The sequence below is a fragment of the Balaenoptera musculus genome, chromosome 1 (genome assembly GCF_009873245.2).
Source record: "Balaenoptera musculus isolate JJ_BM4_2016_0621 chromosome 1, mBalMus1.pri.v3, whole genome shotgun sequence".
Lineage (NCBI taxonomy): Eukaryota > Metazoa > Chordata > Mammalia > Artiodactyla > Balaenopteridae > Balaenoptera > Balaenoptera musculus.
This window is the reverse complement of record NC_045785.1, coordinates 8,355,482-8,375,913: the sequence shown is the minus strand read 5'-3', so window position 1 is coordinate 8,375,913 and position 20,432 is coordinate 8,355,482. Positions and strand designations below refer to the sequence as shown.

Below are 20,432 nucleotides of genomic sequence, written 5' to 3'. Positions count from 1 at the left end.
CTCTTGTCACAGCAACATGACCACAGCCCTGTGACAAGCACAGCCGAGCACCAGACACAGTGAGAGCCCAGAGGAGGGACCTGGCCCAGGCAGGGGCTGGGTGCTAACAAAAGGGGCCCGGGACAGGAAACATACGAGATTGGATTGAAAGGATAAGTAGGTATTGGAGGAAGGTGGAAGGGTGTTCCAAGTGCAAGGGAAGTGTATGTGCAAAAGCCCAGAGGCTCCACCTTTCTCGGTGTGAGCTGTAAGAGGGTGTGATGGGGTAGGCAGAGATGGGGGCTCCCGCCTGACACGGAGGGTTTGGACGGGAGTCTGCACTCTGCCTCTCGGACCCTCCTCCACCACCTCTTCCTCGTGACAGACCCTCAAACGTAGACGGTAGTTCTTGGTGCCACCTCCTGTGACATGAGTCCAAGTCCCCCACCTTCCGGGCACTGACCTCTGGACGTGTCTGTCCCTCTCAGCACTCTCAGTCAGCAGGTCTTTCAGGATGTTTTTGGAAGGACAGAGTAACTGAGCTGGAAAAGCTCCAAAGCAAAACACCCAAGGCCCCAAGCCGTGCTCAGAGCGCAGGCTGGGTGTCAGACTGCCCGGGTTGGCGTCCCGGCTGTAATGCATCCTGTTTCCTGACCATGTGACATTGAACCTCTTAACATAACTTTTCTGAGACTTAATGTCCCAAGTATCCAATGAAGGACAATATCTCCTTGGAAAGGTGGGGATTAGTGGGCTAACGCAGAAGACACCGAGTGAGCATGGGGGAGGTATTGAGTAATTTAAAAAATGAGGAGACTGAATTAGGAAAGATACTAACCTTTGGGCCAGCTCTGTGGGAAAGGGTGAGAGATGGGTCAGGAGAGGAGAGACCAGCACTTTGGGAACATTTCATTTGCCTCTTGTTCATTTTTAAAAAGCCTTTTGTTTTCCCGTGGGTCGAAGTAATAAAACTTCTAAAACTGAAGCACTGATTTCAGAGTGAGTCAGAGGGAAGAGTCAGGTTTGCCAGGCTGGTGGGTGAGAAGGGGCCGGGACAGAGCCTGGAGGTGTGTGTGAAGTGCCAGCAGGGCCCTGGCCTGGGTATGAGGCGGCCTCGGGAAGCCCTGGGCCCCGACAGGGCCACCTGGAACATTCCTGGAGATTGGTTCCAAGAGGGGAGACTCTGGGGCCTGCCTGGGACCGAGAGTCACTGCAGGACACAGGGGTCAGCTGCTGGAGGAAGGAGGGCACTGGGCAAATGACCTGCGTGGGCTGAGGGGTGGCCTTGGGGGATGGGCAGCCATGGGGGACTGGCTGAAGCCTTGGGGTGACAACAGGCCAGGGTTTGGGGGCCAAAGTGGAAGCCAGCCCTGAGCCCTGTGGGCACGTGCTCACGAGGGACGTATGAGGCTTCCTGAGTGCCAGTCTGGCCCTGAGCCCCGCTGCCTCTCTGAGCCACAAGGGCTGCTGTGAGGGTTCACTGGCTGCAACCCCCTGTGGCCCAGCACTTATTAGCAAAGCGATTTCCTCTGTGCTTCACATTTGGTCCTCGCAACAGCCCTAGAAGCTGAGCAAACGTTCTTACCACTCTCAGCTTACAGATGAGGAAACTGAGGCTTTCTTGTGATTTTAACCCATGCTGTCCAGCTCTTTCCCCCCCAAGTTACACTCCCCCGGTTTTCAGCAGTGTGTGTGAGGCCCCTGGCGTGGAGCAGATGCTCCCTTTGCCGTGACGTGACCTTGCTCCCTTACCACGTGCCTGGCTTTCTTTTCATCACTTTGGCTGAAGCCCAGGCCAGGCAACAAATCCTAATTTGTACGATAAGCAGCCGAGAGTTTAATCTTGCCTTTGTTTTAAATCTTAAGAACTCTACCCCACTGTGGCAAGCTCTCTTACAGGGTCGTTTCATTTATAAACCAAGAACTTCTAATTGCTAAATCAGACTTGCTGCTATAGAGCCAGCTAAACCCCAGACATCTGGTTCCTTGTGCAGCTAGCCGCCCTGACCCGACGGCGCCACCTAACGGCCACATCTCCCCTGTGGCAGGCCAAATAATCCTGAAAGACCACTTCTTTTGTCTTTTGCGAGTCGGGCTACGAACTTCTGCAAGTAAGTGATACAAAGCTGTTAAGTGCACACAATCATACGGTGTTTTTGAATGAATACATATTTATATCAGCAAATATGTGAAAGGAAATGGGGAAAGGCGTTTGTCAGCAGGTGGTTTACTTTGCCTATGATTAAAAATAAAATTCAAAGAAATGATACATTTGCTAAGAGAAGTGGCCACAAAGAATTTTCTATTCTTAGGAACTCCGTTTTTTTTTTTTTAATTAATTAATTTTTGGCTGTGTTGGGTTTTCGTTGCTGTGCATGGGCTTTCTCTAGTTGCGGCGGGGGGGGGGGCCTACTCTTTGTTGTTTTGGTGGCTCTCTTGTTTGTGAGCATGGCACCAGGCGCGTGGATCCAGTAGTTGTGGACGCCGGGCTCAGTAGTTATGGCTCGTGGGCTCTAGAGCACAGGCTCAATAGCTGTGGCCCACGGGCCCAGTTGCTCCACGGCATGGGGATCCTCCCGGGCAGGGCTGGAAACCCGTGTCCCCTGCACTGGCAGGCGGATTCTCATCCACTGCGCCACCAGGGAAGCCCGGAACTCCGCTTTTTAAAAAAGCTTTTTTTTTTTTTTGGAAAGCTGGCGATTAAAATGAACACCTTTTCTCTATTCACACACATTACAGCAGCTCTTGATAAAGCAGCTGAAATGTTTGTCATGTGCTCTGTGTTATCACCTTGCATTAAATCAAGCTCCTCCTGGTCAAATGACCTTTACATGAAACAACTCCTGGGCCCACAAAAAAATTAAACAGCCCTTGGAAACAGTATATTCTGCAAAGTTATAAACAGTGACCACTGTTAAGGGAGAAGGAGGATAATTTCAAAAAATGCTTAGTGTGTTGCTTTAGGGGCACAGGTAAGAGATTAACATGACCTCTTTATGTTCTTCAAAATGTCACTGAATCCCAGTGGTAAAAGGTAATAACACTGAAAAGATAGCTGGCTATGCAACCAGTCCTGTGGAGGCACAACTGCCCCAGACCCCCCAAAAAAGTGAGACACTTTGCTCAACTTGTAAACTTCTGGGCAGGCTCTTTCCACAGCAACTTGGACCTCAGGCCTGTTCAGTTTCTGAGGAAGAAAGAAATCATCCTGCTCTCCTTTGAAGCATAAAGCTTCAGTTAAAGCCAACTTCTTTCATTTTAAAGTCTGATTTTACAAAAATATTTAGATAAGGGCTTCCCTGGTGGCGCAGTGGTTGAGAATCTGCCTGCCAATGCAGGCGACACGGGTTCGAGCCCTGGTCTGGGAAGATCCCACATGCCAAGGAGCGACTAGGCCCGTGAGCCACAATTACTGAGCCTGCGCGTCTGGAGCCTGTGCTCCGCAGCAAGAGAGGCCGCGATAGCGAGAGGCCCGCGCACCGCGATGAAGAGTGGCCCCCGCTTGCCACAACTAGAGAAGGCCCTCGCACAGAAACGAAGATCCAACACAGCCATAAATAAATAAAAATTAAAAAAAAAAAAAATTTAGATAAGTCAAAAATGTCCCGCTAAGTATTAGCAACGGAAACTGAGAACACACGTGTGAAGCTTATGGAAATATTGATATTTTAAGAAACTTTCCTCCAGTTAATAGCCGCAGGCTAGAAAAATCCAGACACATTCACTCCATGTCTATCAGGCTGATCTTCCCCAAACTTTTGACTGTCACCCTTTGGCGCTTTACATAAAGAAATGGTGGAACACCAGCAGGAACTTGTGAGAAATCTGACGTATTCTTGGATTAAGTGGAAAGAAGAAAATATAAACTGCTGCAGAGGTCAACATCTTTAAAAATGAGATACACACATAGGTGACATCACCAACAAGCACACACATGTATCAAGGCAGCTGGGCTGCGTGTCCAGTCACGTGGGTGCATCACCCCCTTGGGAGCATCTCTTGAAACACTCGAACTATTGTGGGAGCAGAGCTTTGGGGAGTGGTTTCATGATATAAACAAGGAAATTAATATTTTCTCAATTCCTCTTTAGGGTTATTGGCCCCTGAAATCATTTGTTGCAGTCTGTCAGACAGATGGATCTTGGGACAAACCGATGCCGGAGTGCAGCAGTACGTATGTGTGACCACAACGCCTGTAGCTGCTTCTGCTTCTACTGCTTCTTCTGGTCTTTTTAAAAAAATGATTTATCAGGGCTTGAATTCCAAATTTGCTTCTCGTCCCCAGTTTCTCAGAGCACTCTTAAGAGGTTAAAACTGGACCAAGCTACTAGGAAAAGTATTTGCTTTAGAAAAGTATGGTATTTAAAATTATTTTGCTAAGTATAAAATACTCATAAAACATGGGAAAGAGAAAATTACAAACATTATAATACTCATAATCCCGCTGTATCAGAGTATAATCACTCTCGTTTTGGTGCATAGCCCTCCAATTACATATATCACACAGGTAAACATGTACAGGCTGTTTGTAGGGGCATATACGCATCAAACTGGGATGACGGTGTTCGTTACCATTTTGTGAACTAAGAATCACGTACCTTTAATATTTTTAAAATTATAAGATACATGTTAAATGGAAAAAACATATAAATTTACAAAAATATACAGTGAAAGCCTCTCTTGCCCAAATCCTCAAACTACCTGTAAGACACTGGGGTCCATTCCTTCATATTCATTTCCTATACTATTTATACTAACGTATCTATTACATACTTTTGAACTAAATCTGACTGCAATGTACTCTTCCCCCAACATTGTTGGGGTATCTTTCTGCAACAATCCAAGCACTCATAGAGCTGCTCGTTCTTTTTAATGACTGCAAAGTATTCCATCAGAGGACCTATGCTTTTTATTTCATGTGATTTCCACTGTTTCCAGTTTTTTACTATTACATACACTGCCATAGTTAACACCTCTGTACGTATACTTTCACATATTTTGTGCAAGGGTTTCTACAAAATTCCTAGGGGAATATTTTTATTTCAAAATTCATATTCCCATGAGACTACCAATTCTTTACTACCAATTCTTTTAGTTTAAAAACCAGTAAAGAGCTGGCACTGAAGGACCGCTGGACTAAGGTATGGGTTTGAGCCCGGATTCTGACACTTTTCACTGGGTAGTTATGGGCATCTCATCTGTGGAGAATTAAGACAATGTAGACAACACACTTGACACAAAGCCAGACACAGTGCTACTAAGTTGCTGAAAACTATGTTACCTTTTAATATCCACAGAAATACATCAATTTTTAGATGTCTGTGTACAAAACTATGACTTTTAGACTGGTATCACTTTGTCTCACAAATTGGTTAGTTATGTCACATTAGTAATGTCCTAACAGTTGTGAATTCTAACCCAAACTCAAGGTATTATGACTTCCATGTCTTCTAAAAAGGTCAACTTAGGAAAAGGATCATAAGAACAAGTCCTTCAGTCTTCTTTGTATTGTTCTATTTTTAAGGCTAACCAAATTGTACCATTTTACATCAAACCAGACTGTACAGGCATGTGCAGGCTGTGCTGTTTTCTTTTTTGAGTGCTAAGGAAGTCCAAGTGGTTTCAAATTCCCTTCCTTTAGGGAAGGCATCATACAGCTCCTTGCCCAGGGCCTTCACTTCAACCTAGCCATTTAGTTAGGAACAGAGATGAGAGTGATGCTGTAAAATCACACTAAGGTGATTCTCTCCAATTTGAGATGAAATGATGTCCATCTTGAATATGACTTCAAGTTATAACCACACACAGCACAACCACCTATCAGTCTCCACATCGTTTTAATGTTAGGATTCAAAGTACAAACTGACTTCCCTCTCCCGTGTTTATTAGTTGTTGACTGTGGCCCTCCTGATGATCTGCCCAGTGGCCAAGTGGACTATATCACGGGTACTGAGGTGACCATATACAAAGCTGTGGTTAAATATCGCTGTAATGAGTTCTACACAATGAGAACAAATGATGGTAAGCAAATTGTTCAAAGTCGGGGGTGGGTAATATTTGGAACCTAAGCCCTCATGATCTGAAAATAAACTTATCCAACATTTTTGGCTAAGGCTAGACAAAAGATTAAAAGGCACTTCCTCCACCTGCTAAGTAAAATATTATAGCTGAAGTGACTTTAATGTCAATTTGCAAGAATCTGAAAACACATCTAGTAAATGACTACTACAAACACACAATATATTCCAAATCGTTTAATTTAACAAGTCAAAACCTTATCATTAAGCACTTAAGATCTTGATACATATTCAAGTTACACATCTAAAAGGTTTCCACTTTGCAAGCATACATGGTAATGCAGAGACCTCCTATTTATGAAATCATGTAAAATGGTTATTCAGACACCTCTATTTCCCACTGATGCTCAAGAATCTACATTTTTCAAGGGGGTATTCAAGCAAATGACAACCACCTTTTCACATGCAGTTAAACATTTTTGCTTTTTCAATGATTTGCAGGTAAATATGTGTGTGAGGCTGATGGATTCTGGACGAGCTCCAAAGGAGAAAAATCACTCCCCATCTGTGAGCCTGGTAATGGCTACATTTATACAGGAGACTCATAATTGATGGAAAGTAGAACTGGGTAGGAGACAGTAAGTAGTGCTTTAGCTGTGCAGGCAGAAATGTAACTTCAGCACTTGGCTCTGAGACCAACTTATTATTTCCAAATAGTACGTTCTCATTACCCCCTTTCCATATGGAGAGGTTGTTGGTGCTGACTGTATCAGTCATTTATTTTTGACCTTACAACTAGGCAAGCATAAAAAATTAAATGATTTTTTAAGTTATCTTGAACCATTTATACATTTATAAACATGATTTCTTCTCTGTAAAAATGCTATTAAAACCCAAAGCTAATAACCTCATTATTTCCCTAAGCAATTGTTTTCAATGACATCTAGTTTTTAAACATTAATGCAATTTGCCTTTTAACAGTACTTAAAAAAAAGTTTTACCAGAATTGGCTCTGAAGATATAGTTGAGTGATTAAAAAAAAAATCAGAAAGGTAGTAATATATTCATCACCCCTGTGTTATTTGGCTTAGTCTTTTTAAAAAACCTGTATCTTAGCTGACACAATGTTTGTAAGCCTTAATAAGAGTATTCAGCCACAACATATTTGCTACATTAATGAGCATATTTAGTTAGCAACACATAATTAAGTTTAGTGTTTGGAAGAACCAACTAGACCAAAAATAATTTCTGAACCTGAAGGTTCCTGGTTACAACTGCAACATTCTAATTTTTAAAAACATTTTAATGTACAAAGGTGAAAGTAATTCTGCAAATCCTATGATAGTGACCTTAGTTTCTGCTTTCCCAGAACTACATGGTAAATGCCCCATTTCACAAGTAGGAAAACAGAAGCAATGAAAAGGTTATTTTTCACTTCCTATGCACATCAGCTCAGACAATTCCTGTTTGCCCTATTTATTTTCCCAGTTGTGAGACCAAATTATTTTAGCAAAACAAATCAGTTTCTAAAAGTTAATTTTCACTCACCTCATTTTCTGCAGAGCTAAAAAATACCAAACGGTTTTATCAGTTCTTTGAACAGTGTTTTAAGCAGTCTCACTTGCCTGTATAGGTGGACACCCACCAAATTACGTGATGCAATTTTTGGTTGACATTAAATATACACAACTCCAAAGTGGTAATAATTGGAGAAAAAACACCATTGGGTTTCTATAAAGGCTCTATACATCTTTTTTCCCCCAGTTTGTGGAATATCCACCCGTACCACAGAAGGTCGTATATATGGAGGACAAAATGCAAAGCTTGGTGATTTTCCTTGGCAAACCCTGTTATTAGGTAAAACTACAGCAGCAGGTGCACTTCTATATGACAACTGGATCCTAACAGCTGCTCATGCTGTATATGAGCAAAGAGAAGACGCCTCCTCCTTAGACATTAGAATGGGTGCCCTGAAGAGACTGTCACCTCATTATACACAAGCCTGGGCCGAGGCCATTTTTATACATGAACGTTACACTCATAATGCTGGTTACGATAATGACATAGCATTGATTAAACTGAAGAACAAAGTTGTATTAAATAGCAACATCATGCCTATTTGTTTGCCGAGAAAAGAAGCTGAATCCTTCATGAGAACCAATGATATTGGAACTGCATCTGGATGGGGATTAACCCAAAGGGGTTTTCTTGCCAGAAATCTTATGTTTGTTGACATTCCAGTTGTTGACCATCAAAACTGTACTGCGGCATATGAAAAGAAGTCCTATCCGGGGGGAAGGGTAACTGACAACATGCTTTGTGCTGGTTTAGAAAGTGGGGGCAAGGACAGCTGTAAAGGCGATAGTGGGGGGGCATTAGTGTTTCTACATAATGAGACACAGAAATGGTTTGTGGGAGGAATAGTGTCCTGGGGTTCCATTAATTGTGGGGAAGCAGATCAGTATGGGGTCTACACAAAAGTCATTAACTATATTCCCTGGATCAAGAACATAATTAATAATTTTTAACTTGTGTGTCTTCAGTGAGTACATGATTCCTTGTTCTAAAAAATACCTGTAGAAGACCTCAACATCAAACTGACCTGAGAAACATTAACACGACAGTTGCCGTTCCACCTCAAAACCAAACCAAACCAAACTACAGGTGAGATGTGCCTTTCAGGCACTTCTCCACTTGCCACTTTTCCACCACTTACTCTTTGATTGAAGGGGACATAAACCATTGTAGTGATATTCATCGTTGCCAATCCAATAGAAACTCACTGGTTAAATTTGGATTTACTTACAAAAGTCCAGTGTCTGTTTGTACTGGCCATTTGCATTTCTGGAAATTGTCTGTTCATGTTCTTTAACTGTTTTTCTCCAGTTTTTTGTACTTGTTCTTATTGTTCTCTGAGAGCGTTACATATTATAGCAGTATTGTTTCAGGAATTACTTTGAATCATGTTTTTCTTGGGTAGATAAATTGGAAATATCAATACTTTGGCCTAGGTATAGACTGATTTCCATGTTAAAACCAATGCTATAATTTTTCACTTCTCAAACTGGCAGACAAAAAGAACATGGAACAGCACTATTTCACACTGTTGAAGACAACGAATTTTCTGAAGGACAATTTGGCAATATATTTCACAAGTCTTAAAAGCATGCATAGTCTCTGACCTGGTAATTCCAATGCTAAGATTTTAATTTAGCTGTAAGGATGTTCCTAGCACTTGGAAATAACCTAAATATTTTATTTTCAAATTCAGAAGACAGTTGAATCAAATATGGCATTTCCATAAGATGAAATACAACATTAAAAATAAGTGGCGGTATTATTGATAAATCAACCTGTAGTGTTTTTTTCCTTCTTACCACGAACGTGGAATACTTGGGCACACTTAAAAATAGATTACAGATCGTACAACAGCTAAGTACAGAACTTAAATACACAGTTAAGAGTTACTCTCCTAGTATTCAACAACAAAAAATTATTCTAATTATCACATACATCTTCTGAATTACTAAGTACTCAACATCTTTTTCCTAAGGACAGCATTTAAGTGCTGACTTAACCTTAAAAATCTCATTTAGCTGGCCATTCCTCCCTAAAAAGTTTTAATACTTAGTATTTAACAAAGTTTTTCATTCTAGCCAAACAGTTACCATTGTATGTAGAAATTCATTGTGAGTTTTGACTAACTTCTCTTGTGCATATGAAGTGCAACTTCTTGAGACTCACTTTTTAAAGGTAACTTTCCAGCATCTTTGTCACATTTAAAAAAAAAAAAAAAAGAAACTGTGTTTTTCCAGTAAGACTCCAGACACTAAACTGTGGTGGCAACAAAAATTTTTATTCAACTGGTTCAAAAAATTTTTTAGAATGAATGCATTTAGATGACCAAATAGACTTTAAAAACAAATTTTTGCCAAATAGTTTACTTCTAAACTTCATTTTTTTTTTTTTTTTTTAGGGTAGAATTAAATACCCATAGCTATGTAGTACCATAAACATGTTAACAGAAGGCTAGTCAACATTGAAAGCCTTCTAAGACTGGTAACTAGATTTACACAGGTGTAAATAAGGGATCAAAACCATGCCATTGACAAAGATAACTTACCCCTGGGCTCCTTGAAGGCTTGTCAGTTTAGTCTTTGGAGGTCCCCGAATACCATTTTAAGTGTTACCATGTTACTGCTGCTGAGTAATAGTGCAAGTGCTAAAATGCAAAATTCAGATGGTACAGGGTTTGGAAATCATGCAATTTAGATGCAGAAAAAAAAAAAATTAAAACAACGCAAGATCCTTTTACAGAGGAAACTGAATAAAACAATGTGGCGACCATAAGTCTAAAGGACGACTTCATTTACAAAAGTTTAAAACATGTAACTTGCAAAATGACAAACCTATTTATCATAATCTCATTAGATAAGGGCATTAGGTAGATTATCAGCACAAAAACTTACATTCTTCCATTAGAAAAGGAGCTCAACTCTCATAGTAGTTACATTTTAAGTACAATAGAGAATATATTATTGCTTTTACATACTTAACAATGCACCGTGAGAGTCTAATCTGAGTTTTATAAGCAATTTTATTCAACATTACTCTATTTCCCCACGTTTGGAAGACAAAGCCCATTTCACTTAACACTTCCACAGACAGACAACCCACCCTGCTAGTTCTTAAAGCTATCAGGCTTCTTAATGGATTTCAGGCACAAGATAATTTGTGGTTTCTTCTACTTTATCCCTATTGCAATTAATTCCACTTTTCAAATCCCCAACTAGAAAGGTGCTGATATTCCCTTCAATTGATAGGCTTTGCTACAAAGCATTTTAAAATAATTAACATTGTTCTGTCCACTCCTCCAAATAAGAATATTTTTAGAAGGCATGATTTCCCAATGGAGATTTATAACAGGTCATGTAAATAGAACATCACCCAAATGCACAGAGGCACTAAGAAAAAGCTGGAGGGTACTGCTTACCATTTTAGGTGCGGTCACCCAGACTTATTAAAAACTAGATTTAAAAAGAAAAAAAAAAAACTTTTCACTTTGGACAATGCAAGAACAAATAGCAATTAAGTCTGGGTATCAGGTGTCAATGCATGACAGGTGATGAATCCATTTGACTTGAGACAACTTTTCAAATAAGTTTATTTGAAGCAAAATAAACTACTGCCAAGAAACTTTATGAAAGTTCCATCTCAAAAGGGTCAAAAAAGGGGAATTAACTGCTATGAATTCTTTGCATTCAGGGCTGCAAAACAAAGACACATATTATTTAAATCAGTTTTATTTAAGAATTTCCAACATTGACAACTCTTATAAAAAGCATCCAAGCACAGGACACAGAACTGCAGCAAACAGCATTCTTATGGGTAGCTAACAGACATTAGAACTTCCACCCTATTTTGAGACACCCCGAGCTCACTGGTGAACTCTGCTTCCAAGTACTCCTGCAAAGCACACCACAAGCTCAGTCCATGTTCTCAACCCATCAGCTTCAGTTCACATTACCACACTTACAGATCAGTAACAGAAGAGAACACACACCATACGGCATTCACAGCAGTTGACAAAGGGGTAGGGGAAATACAAGTATCGTTTCACTTAACACATTCAGCTAACGTGGGTTATCTAAGAACAAAACTCACTTAAAGTCTTCCAACAGATGTGGATGTCCTTTGAATGCAAAAAACATTCGTACGTTATTTGCTATCATTGCTCTCTGCACACTCTCTCACCAAAGCCACAGGGATTGAGAGACACATCTCTCCAAGTTAAAAAATATCCATTATGCACCACCAAGTCTCTGCACGCGCTCTCTCCTTTTCTCGCTCATACTAGCCTTTCATGCCTCGGCACCACCATCAATCCCACACAAGGTTCAAAAGTTCAAACAGCCTTCTGGTTCCATATCACAGCCTTGCGTTCATAGCGTTGATACGACTCCATGAAATAAAGAGTAGCGGATAAAAATGGGACACCCACCGTCAAAGACACAGCCTGTGCAGCGTGATGACGAATTCTTGAATGAGAAAGCATGTAGACAGAAGTATTCCTATGGCAGAATATTTACAGCACTACTTTCAATGAAGTGCTTCTTCCATAAACATTTGAAATGAGATGAACTGCAGAGATTAAATGAAGGCTTCATATTGTACTTTTGTATATGAAGGGAGACAAGTGTTAAAAAACAAAAACAAAAAACAAAAGAACCAAACACTGTGACACCATGATCTCCAAAAAGATTTTCCTAAGGAAAAAATCCGTATGGTGGGGTTCAAATTAAAACAAGGAGAAAAGAATGTAGTTCTAACCAATGGTTTCCATTTTGAACATGCAAAGAATTCACTTGACAAGTCCAGGGATAAAATATTACAGGAGAAACCTTTTGATATCAATTGTAGTGTGTTGGTTTACCAATCAGGCAAACAGCAGTTCACTTTCAAACACTCAATATTTCAACCCTTTATGTAACAAAACTTATAAAATTCCTTTAGCTCTTCCTCTTTTTCTAAAGAAAAATGTCAAAAATACTGCTGAATATACTCCACACTGAACCAATTTTGAAAATTCTTAGTACATACGTATTTTACAATATACTTACCATGAGTTTAGAAAAATCTGAATTCCCACCAGTTCATACCAACTAACGATAACCCAATGTCTACATTCCCCAGCCAGAAGATTTAGAATCCATACTTGAGCCAAAGCCTCCATTAAAACCACTGCCTGACCCTGCATTTGATGCTGATCCCCAACCAATTGCTGCACCTGAATTAGAACCAGTATAAGAGTTATTTCCAGAACCAAAAGCCTGATTTGGCTCCCTCTGCATGTTGCCTTGGCTTTGGTTATTACCCGATGGGCCTGACTGGTTCTGCTGACTGGCTAACATGCCCATCATACCCCAGCTGCTCTGCAGAGCTGCCTGGGCTGCAGCCATCATTGCTGGATTAATGCTAAAAGCACCAAAGTTCATCCCTCCGCCCATATTACTACCTTGATTGTTTCCCAAACCAGCTCCACCCCCTCTACTGTTACCAAATCCACCCTGATTCCCAAAGCCACCTGGATTACCACCAAATCTTCCACTTCTTTCTAACTGTCTATTGCTATTGTGTTTAGGTTCAGCATTGGATATATGTACGCTGATTCCTTTAATGATCAAGTCCTCTCCACAAAGAGATTGGGCAACCTACAAAAAAATAAGGGATGTAAATAAAGGAGATTAAACCACTGACTCATACATCAAAGTAGCAATAAAACTTAGATTTCAAGCCATCATCTAAACTGGAGAAAAAATAAGCAATGAACACTTACTTCATTTAAAACCATAAAATAGCCTTTAGCTTTAGTAATGGCAGCAGGGATTTTTTAGTTCATTTTCAAAGAACATGTAACATCCCCACTTAAACCTCATGTACTAAAAAAATATCTAAGGGGTTTATCACAAATGTTTAGGCCCATATACCACACAGCGTACAAGGTCAGAGAGCTTAGCTAAGGGTGGCAATTAGCTGGAAGGGCAAAGTTCAACAGAAATTACCTAATTAGCTGGGACAAAATTATTAAGAGAAAATACCTGATCATCTGCAAACGTAACAAAGGCAAAAGCCCTGAACGGTTTGGGAATGAAGACATCTACCACTTCTCCGTACTGGCAAAAAAACTGCCGCAACTCATCAGCAGTCATGTCTTCCGTACAACGCCCAACAAACACCTTTCTGCTTCTCAAAGGCTCATCTGGGCTTTGCTGGTCAAATTGAAAGGAAGAAAACCATCAGAAATATTTTATGAGCAATGAAAACAGTATTATGGTAGAGGATGTAATACAACCTATCTGCCTTTTATATTAGGTGAGTCATTAAAAAGTAGGTACATTCTTACTTTTTGCATTAGCACTTCTTCTTGTAAGACTTCAATGAAGAATAAAGTTTTAAAGTTTAAAGTTGATGGAAGTATATATATATTTTTTAACATCTTTATTGGACTATAATTGCTTTACAATGGTGTGTTAGTTTCTGCGTTATAACAAAGTGAATCAGCTATACATATACATATATCCCCATATCTCCTCCCTCTTGCGTCTCCCTCCCATCCTCCCTATCCCACCCCTCTAGGTAGTCACAAACCACCGAGCTGATCTCCCTGTGCTATGCGGCTGCTTCCCACTAGCTATCTATTTTACCTTTGGTAGTGTATATATGTCCTTGTCACTCTCTCACTTCGTCCCAGCTTACCCTTCCTCCTCCCCATGTCCTCAAGTCCATTCTCTACGTCTATGTCTTTATTCCTGTCCTCCCCCTAGGTTCTTCCGAACTTTTTTTTTTTTTTTTTAGATTCCATGTATATGTGTTAGCATACGGTTATTTTTCTCTTTCTGACTTACTTCACTCTGTATGACAGACTCTAGGTCCATCCACCTCACTACAAATAACTCAATTTCGTTTCTTTTTATGGCTGAGTAATATTCCAATGTATGTATGTGCCACATCTTCTTTATCCATTCATCTGTCGATGGACACTTAGGTTGCTTCCATGTCCTGGCTATTGTAAATGCGATGAACGTTGTGGTACATGACTCTTTTTGAATTACGGTTTTCTCAGGGTATATGCCCAGTAGTGGGATTGCTGGGTGGTATGGTAGTTTTATTTTTAGTTTTTTAAGGAACCTCCATACTGTTCTCCACAGTGGCTGTATAAATTTACATTCCCACCAACAGTGCAAGAGGGTTCCCTTTTCTCCACACCCTCTCTAGCATTTATTGTTTGTAGATTTTTTGATGATGGCCATTCTGACTGATGTGCGGTGATACCTCATTGTAGTTTTGATTTGCATTTCTCTAATGATTAGGGATGTTGAGCATCATTTCGTGTGTTTGTTGGCAATCTGTACATCTTCTTTGGAGATGTGTCTATTTAGGTCTTCTGCCCATTTCTGGATTGGGTTGTTTTTTTGATATTGAGCTGCATGAGCTGCTTGTAAATTTTGGAGATTAATCCTTTGTCAGTTGCTTCATTTGAAAATATTTTCTCCCATTCTGAGGGTTGTCTTTTGGTCTTGTTTATGGTTTCCTTTGCTGTGCGAAAGCTTTTAAGTTTCATTAGGTCCCATTTGTTTATTTTTGTTTTTATTTCCATTTCTCTAGGAGGTGGGTCAAAAAGGATCTTGCTGTGATTTATGTCATAGAGTGTTCTGCCTATGTTTTCCTCTAAGAGTTTTATAGTGTATGGCCTTATGTTTAGGTCTTTAATCCATTCTGAGTTTATTTTTGTGTATGGTATTAGGGAGTGTTCTAATTTCATTCTTTTACATGTAGCTGTCCAGTTTTCCCAGCATCACTTATTGAAGAAGCTGTCTTTTCTCCATTGTATATTCTTGCCTCCTTTGTCAAAGATAAGGTGACCATAGGTGCGTGGGTTTATCTCTGGGCTTTCTATCCTGTTCCACTGACCTATATTTCTGGTTTTGTGCCAGTACCATACTGTCTTGATTACTGTAGCTTTGTAGTATACTCTGAAGTCTGGGAGCCTGATTCCTCCAGCTCCGTTTTTCTTTCTCAGGATTGCTTTGGCTATTCGGGGTCTTTTGTGTTTCCATACAAATTGTGAAATTTTTTGTTCTAGTTCTATGAAAAATGCCATTGGCAGTTTGATAGGGATTGCATTGAATCTGTAGATTGCTTTGGGTAGTATAGTCATTTTCACAATGTTGATTCTTCCAATCCAAGAACATGGTATATCTCTCCATCTGTTGGTATCATCTTTAATTTCTTTCATCAGTGTCTTATACTTTGATGAAAGTATATTTGGATTAAGGAAAGTTGATGATCGAGAAATGTCTTGGCAAAGATGATAATGTTCCAAATAAGCAAGTCTTGCTTGCTTGGAACAAGTCAGGCTTTTTAAAAAGATCAACATATTCTCATTGCCTTTATTAACATGTAACTATGGAAGAAATTGTTAAATCACTAAAAATAACAAGAGAAAAGTAAGAACAAAATGAACAACGTTTTAGTTTGGAGGAGCAATGAACTAAATATTTCAAACAAACATATAAAATATTCAGCATGCATTAAGGTCCTGAGACTTTAACAAGGCAAAAGATTTCAAGAACACACCCTGCCACTACATCTTCCAACTGTAATGTTTTATTTTACAGTGTCTTCTAAGTAAGTCTGTCAGCAAAAATGGCCAAAGCAGAGGAAAAAAAAGAGCAAAGTACCTTAGAATTTGGAAGTTTACAGTCACACCATCGTCCATCTATCATATGTCGCTGTGACATTACTTTCACCTGGGTTTCATATTCCGTAAAACGAACAAAGCCAAACCCTTTTGAATGACCAGTTTTAATATCTTTCTTGACCTAGAAAAAAATCATTTAAATTTACTAAGACCATACACACACGTAACCAACTCAGAGTACATACGTGAAGGGAAATAGTATAAACCAAATTTCTTTTCAGCGCCCCTTACGTACACACATAACAAATATTAAAAATATCATCGGGACTTCCCTGGTGGCGCAGTGGTTAAGAATCCGCCTGCCAATGCAGGGGACGTGGGTTCGAGACCTGCTCGAGGAACATCCCACATGCCACAGAGCAACTAATCCCGTGTGCCACAACTACTGAGCCTGCGTTCTAGAGCCCACGAGCCACAACTACTGAGCCCATGTGCCACAACTACTGAAGCCAGTGCACCCAGAGCCCGTGCTCTGCAACAAGAGAAGCTACCGCAGTGAGAAGCCTGTGCACCGCAATGAAGAGTAGCTCCCGCTCGCCACAACTAGAGAAAGCCCGCATGCAGCAAAGAAGACCCAACGCAGCCAAAAATAAATAAATAAATAAATTTATTTTTAAAAAATAAAGAAAGAAAACTTATAAAAAAAATATATCATCTACTGAACATGAAAGGCAGCGTCACTAAAACAACAGGAATTCTGGGTGCTCATTCACTGAAAAACTGTTAAATGAAATCAAAGTTTACCTGAACCATAAGAACTTCTCCAAAGGTACTAAAATATTCTTTTAGATCCTGTTCAGTTGTTTTCCATGGGAGACCCAACACTATTAAATCAGATGTTTTCTGGACTGCTCTTTTCACTTTCACTGCTGATGAAGCATCTGTTTCATCCATTTTCCTTTTGTTATCTAAACAAAATGAGCAGAAACCTTTCAGAACTTTCATTTAACACTTCGTAAAACACACACCCTCTTCATCTAGAAATGAGAAGCAAAAACATTCTCAGAACAGTTAAGACGCTGGAAACTTTTGCCAAAGAGTGATGTTAGCTCTCACAGACAGAATAAGAATTGAGTAAGTGGCTAAGGTGCTTTTCTGGAGCCAATCCAGGGATTCCAACCTCTGGTTCCATAATGTCTCAAGATTACAATTGTATGTTCTCCCCTCTCAAAAGGTGTATCAAAACAAAAGTTACTTCACTTTCACTTTAAAATACATTAAGGAAGGAGGAAAGAAAACAGGTTGAATAACTGTGATACTATCTTTGTGCCTATTAAATATATTTGCTTGATTATTTTAAGGCCTATAACTTGAAGACTACCAAAAAATTCGCAACTTTAATCTCCAGCTGTGGATTTAAGGGTGATTTCAATTTTCTTTCTTTTTGTTTCGTTTCTAAACTTTCAACAATGAACTCACGTTACTTTTGTAATAAAAAAGAAACCTGGACTTCTCTGGTGGCGCAGTGGTTAAGAATCCGCCTGCCAATGCAGGGGACACGGGTTCGATACCTGGTCCAGGAAGATCCCACATGCCACAGAGCAACTAAGCCCGTGCGCCACAACTACAGAGCCTGTGCTCTAGAGCCTGCGAGCCACAACTACTGAGCCTGCATGCCACAACTACTGAAGCCCACGCGCCTCGAGCCCATGCTCCGCAACAACAGAAGCCACCGCAATGAGAAGCCCGCGCACTGCAACGAGGAGTAGCCCCCGCTCGCCGAAACTAGAGAAAGCCCGTGCGCAGCAACGAAGACCCAATGCAGCCAAAAATAAATAAATATAAATAAATTAATTAGGAAAAAAAAACCCTAAGGTTATTTTAAAAAGTCAGTATTTGGAAGAGGAACTAAATGACATTCAGACATACAGACCATCTTTTGGAGTACTATCAGGTTCACAGCAAAACTGAGGAAGGTAGAGACTTCCCATATACCCCCGCTCCCCACACCTGCAGAGCCCCCCCCAGCATCAATATCCCCCACCAGGTTGGTACGTTTGTTACAATCATGAACATACATCGACACATTACTATATAAATGACATTTTAAGTTTGGGTAAATATTAATCTACAGCCAATGGATCAAGAAACTACATACTAAAAAAAAAAATCAAGTTGATGCTATTAAGAATTTTCTTGATATATAAAAAAATTTCTTGATGCAACGTCTTAAATACTGACCAAATAATATGACTTTGTTGCACTATTACGTTACAGTAAAAGTAACAGACAGATCTACCAACTAGCACACTCCTACTGCTAAAATGTACTCATTTCCTTGGCTCACTTCTACATCTTCATGTTTCCTTTTAGATTAAAAACATCATTGATAAGGGGCAGTGAGAATAAGACCAGAACCCAAAATTATAATTACGACTGCACTAATTCAAGATTTGGGCTACTGCAACTGATGTTCATTTAAGGAGGAAAAAAAAAAAGATTAGCTGGATGAATGATGTAAGCCTGCAAGAACAAAGACCAAACCAAAATACTGAGGCACTTCAGAAAAATCTGTTTACAACAGACTGATACAACTGCAAAGCGTTCTTAATTCCTTAAATTTCGCATTAGCTCAGCAACGTTAATCCAGATAATTGTTTAAACACATAGTTTTTAAAAAATGTCCTGTAATTTCCAATTTTCACTAATTTAAACTAGCGGTCTTTCAAACTTGTCTGACGGTAACGTTTAAAGAAATACTTGGGCTACAGGAGACGGTTCACCATGAAGAGGCCATGACCTATGACTCAGAACGAGACACAAACCTATACTTTATACTTTAGCATCACTGCAAAACCAAATGGCAACAAACCTTTGGGATAGTTGACAACATACACCAGGTTCCCCCAGCCAGCATCAGGGGCGTGCAGAATGCCTTCTACCAGACGGACCCCTCTCATACATTGAGACACTGGATTCCTGTAGCGAAGCCCACATGCCCCTGGAAACTGGGCTGTAACTGTGGACAGCAGCACTGTCCCATCGTCTTCTGATGGTATTTCAATGGGCTCGTCGTTCTCATCTTCGGTTACCCGAATATATTCGGACATCTTTGCTTGTCTTGCTTAAATGGAAAAGAGATACGAATGACCAACACTTGTGTCAAAGTAACTGTGTCAAAGTAATTATCCCAGCTGACTAATACCACTACCATGTCATTCTTTCGACTTCCAAAAAAATTCTCGGTGTTCGGATTTTTATAGGTGTTGGTTATCCCTGAAAAATGAGGAGGTACAGGCAAGGACAGCTATTCCTATTAAAATGTAATGCCTTGCTAGTTCATTCATTCATTATTTGATGAGTGCCTACTATCCATCAGGTGCTGCAACTATTAACTGTGTGTGAAACCACAGTCCCAGCTGGCATGCTGGTTGCAAAGGGGGAGATGAGCAGGAGAAAGAAAGCAAACAAGTAATTATTTTATTACAATCGTGATTATGCTACTGGAAAGGAGTAGTCTTGGCGACTGGGAAGAAACTAAACTGGTTGAGATGTGTGTGAGGGGAACGTCAAAGTGGATTTCCCTAAGAAAGCGATGCAGAAACTGAACCTTGAAGACTAAATAGGAGCAGTGAACGAGATGAAGAGAACAAGGGAAAAGTGCCTCCCTGTTCCAAATCTGGGGATTCTGGGGGTCTCCAAACTTGAGCCGCAACGACAGCGGCGACAGGTCCTTCGCGACGCGGGCCGCCGCCTCCCAGAAGCCAGTGCGTGACAACCGTGGGAGGAGTTTTTAAGCGCGGCCGGGGTGGGACCGCTGGGGCGCCAGGCCTAAACGCTGTCCTGGTGCAAAGTACGAAGGCACAAAACAGTGCCCGGGCCCGGAAACCAGGCCAAACCTCTGCCTCGGGCTGCACGGCTCCGCGGGCCCAGCGTCCCTGATTCGGCGCCGGCTGCCACCCCGCGCCAGGCCCTAACGTCGCTCCCACGCGAGCCCGCTCGGGCAGAATGAGGCAGGCCCGGCCCCACGGCTCCTTTCCCGGGGCGGGGGCCGCCCCACTGCGTGAGCCGAGGCACACAGGGCGTCCTCCGTGAGAAGCGTCCGCGACTCACCCGCTAGGCCGCTGCTAGGAAGCCCGACAGGGACACTGAAGCAGCGAGGAATCCAAGAGCAGCCCAGCAACCACTTCGCTCCCACAAAATGGCGCTAGGGCCGCCTCCTCCCCCCTCCGGCC

General features: G+C 41.0%; 2 protein-coding genes across 4 annotated transcripts in view; one reads left to right on the top strand and one right to left on the bottom strand.

The window, feature by feature from the left end:
• The window catches only part of MASP2 (mannan binding lectin serine peptidase 2), a 21,630-nt gene extending 11,349 nt beyond the window's left edge, over positions 1 to 10,281 (top strand). The window contains 6 exon segments of the mRNA XM_036845481.1: positions 1,974 to 2,053; positions 2,055 to 2,090; positions 4,071 to 4,149; positions 5,869 to 6,000; positions 6,498 to 6,572; positions 7,761 to 10,281. Of these exon segments, the coding sequence (XP_036701376.1) occupies positions 1,974 to 2,053; positions 2,055 to 2,090; positions 4,071 to 4,149; positions 5,869 to 6,000; positions 6,498 to 6,572; positions 7,761 to 8,524 (1,166 nt within the window). The 3' untranslated portion in view covers positions 8,525 to 10,281.
• LOC118891782 (TAR DNA binding protein) lies at positions 9,977 to 20,432 on the bottom strand. 3 transcript variants are annotated; one of them, XR_005019168.1, is made up of 7 exons: positions 20,311 to 20,432; positions 19,070 to 19,321; positions 17,002 to 17,165; positions 16,238 to 16,378; positions 13,595 to 13,765; positions 11,998 to 13,207; positions 9,977 to 11,263 (listed from the first exon to the last, which is right to left on the bottom strand). XR_005019168.1 is itself a non-coding variant. In XM_036845493.1 (6 exons), exons 2-6 carry the CDS (start codon positions 19,305 to 19,307, stop codon positions 12,677 to 12,679), a joined length of 1,245 nt encoding a protein of 414 aa, XP_036701388.1. In that variant the 5' UTR covers positions 19,308 to 19,321; positions 20,311 to 20,432; the 3' UTR covers positions 11,282 to 12,676. The 3 variants fall into 3 exon arrangements, 2 of the variants coding, with proteins under 2 accessions (XP_036701388.1, XP_036701397.1); XM_036845493.1 differs by lacking the exon at positions 9,977 to 11,263 and having other exon boundaries at positions 11,282 to 13,207; XM_036845502.1 differs by lacking the exon at positions 9,977 to 11,263 and having other exon boundaries at positions 11,284 to 13,207; positions 19,070 to 19,317; positions 20,311 to 20,403.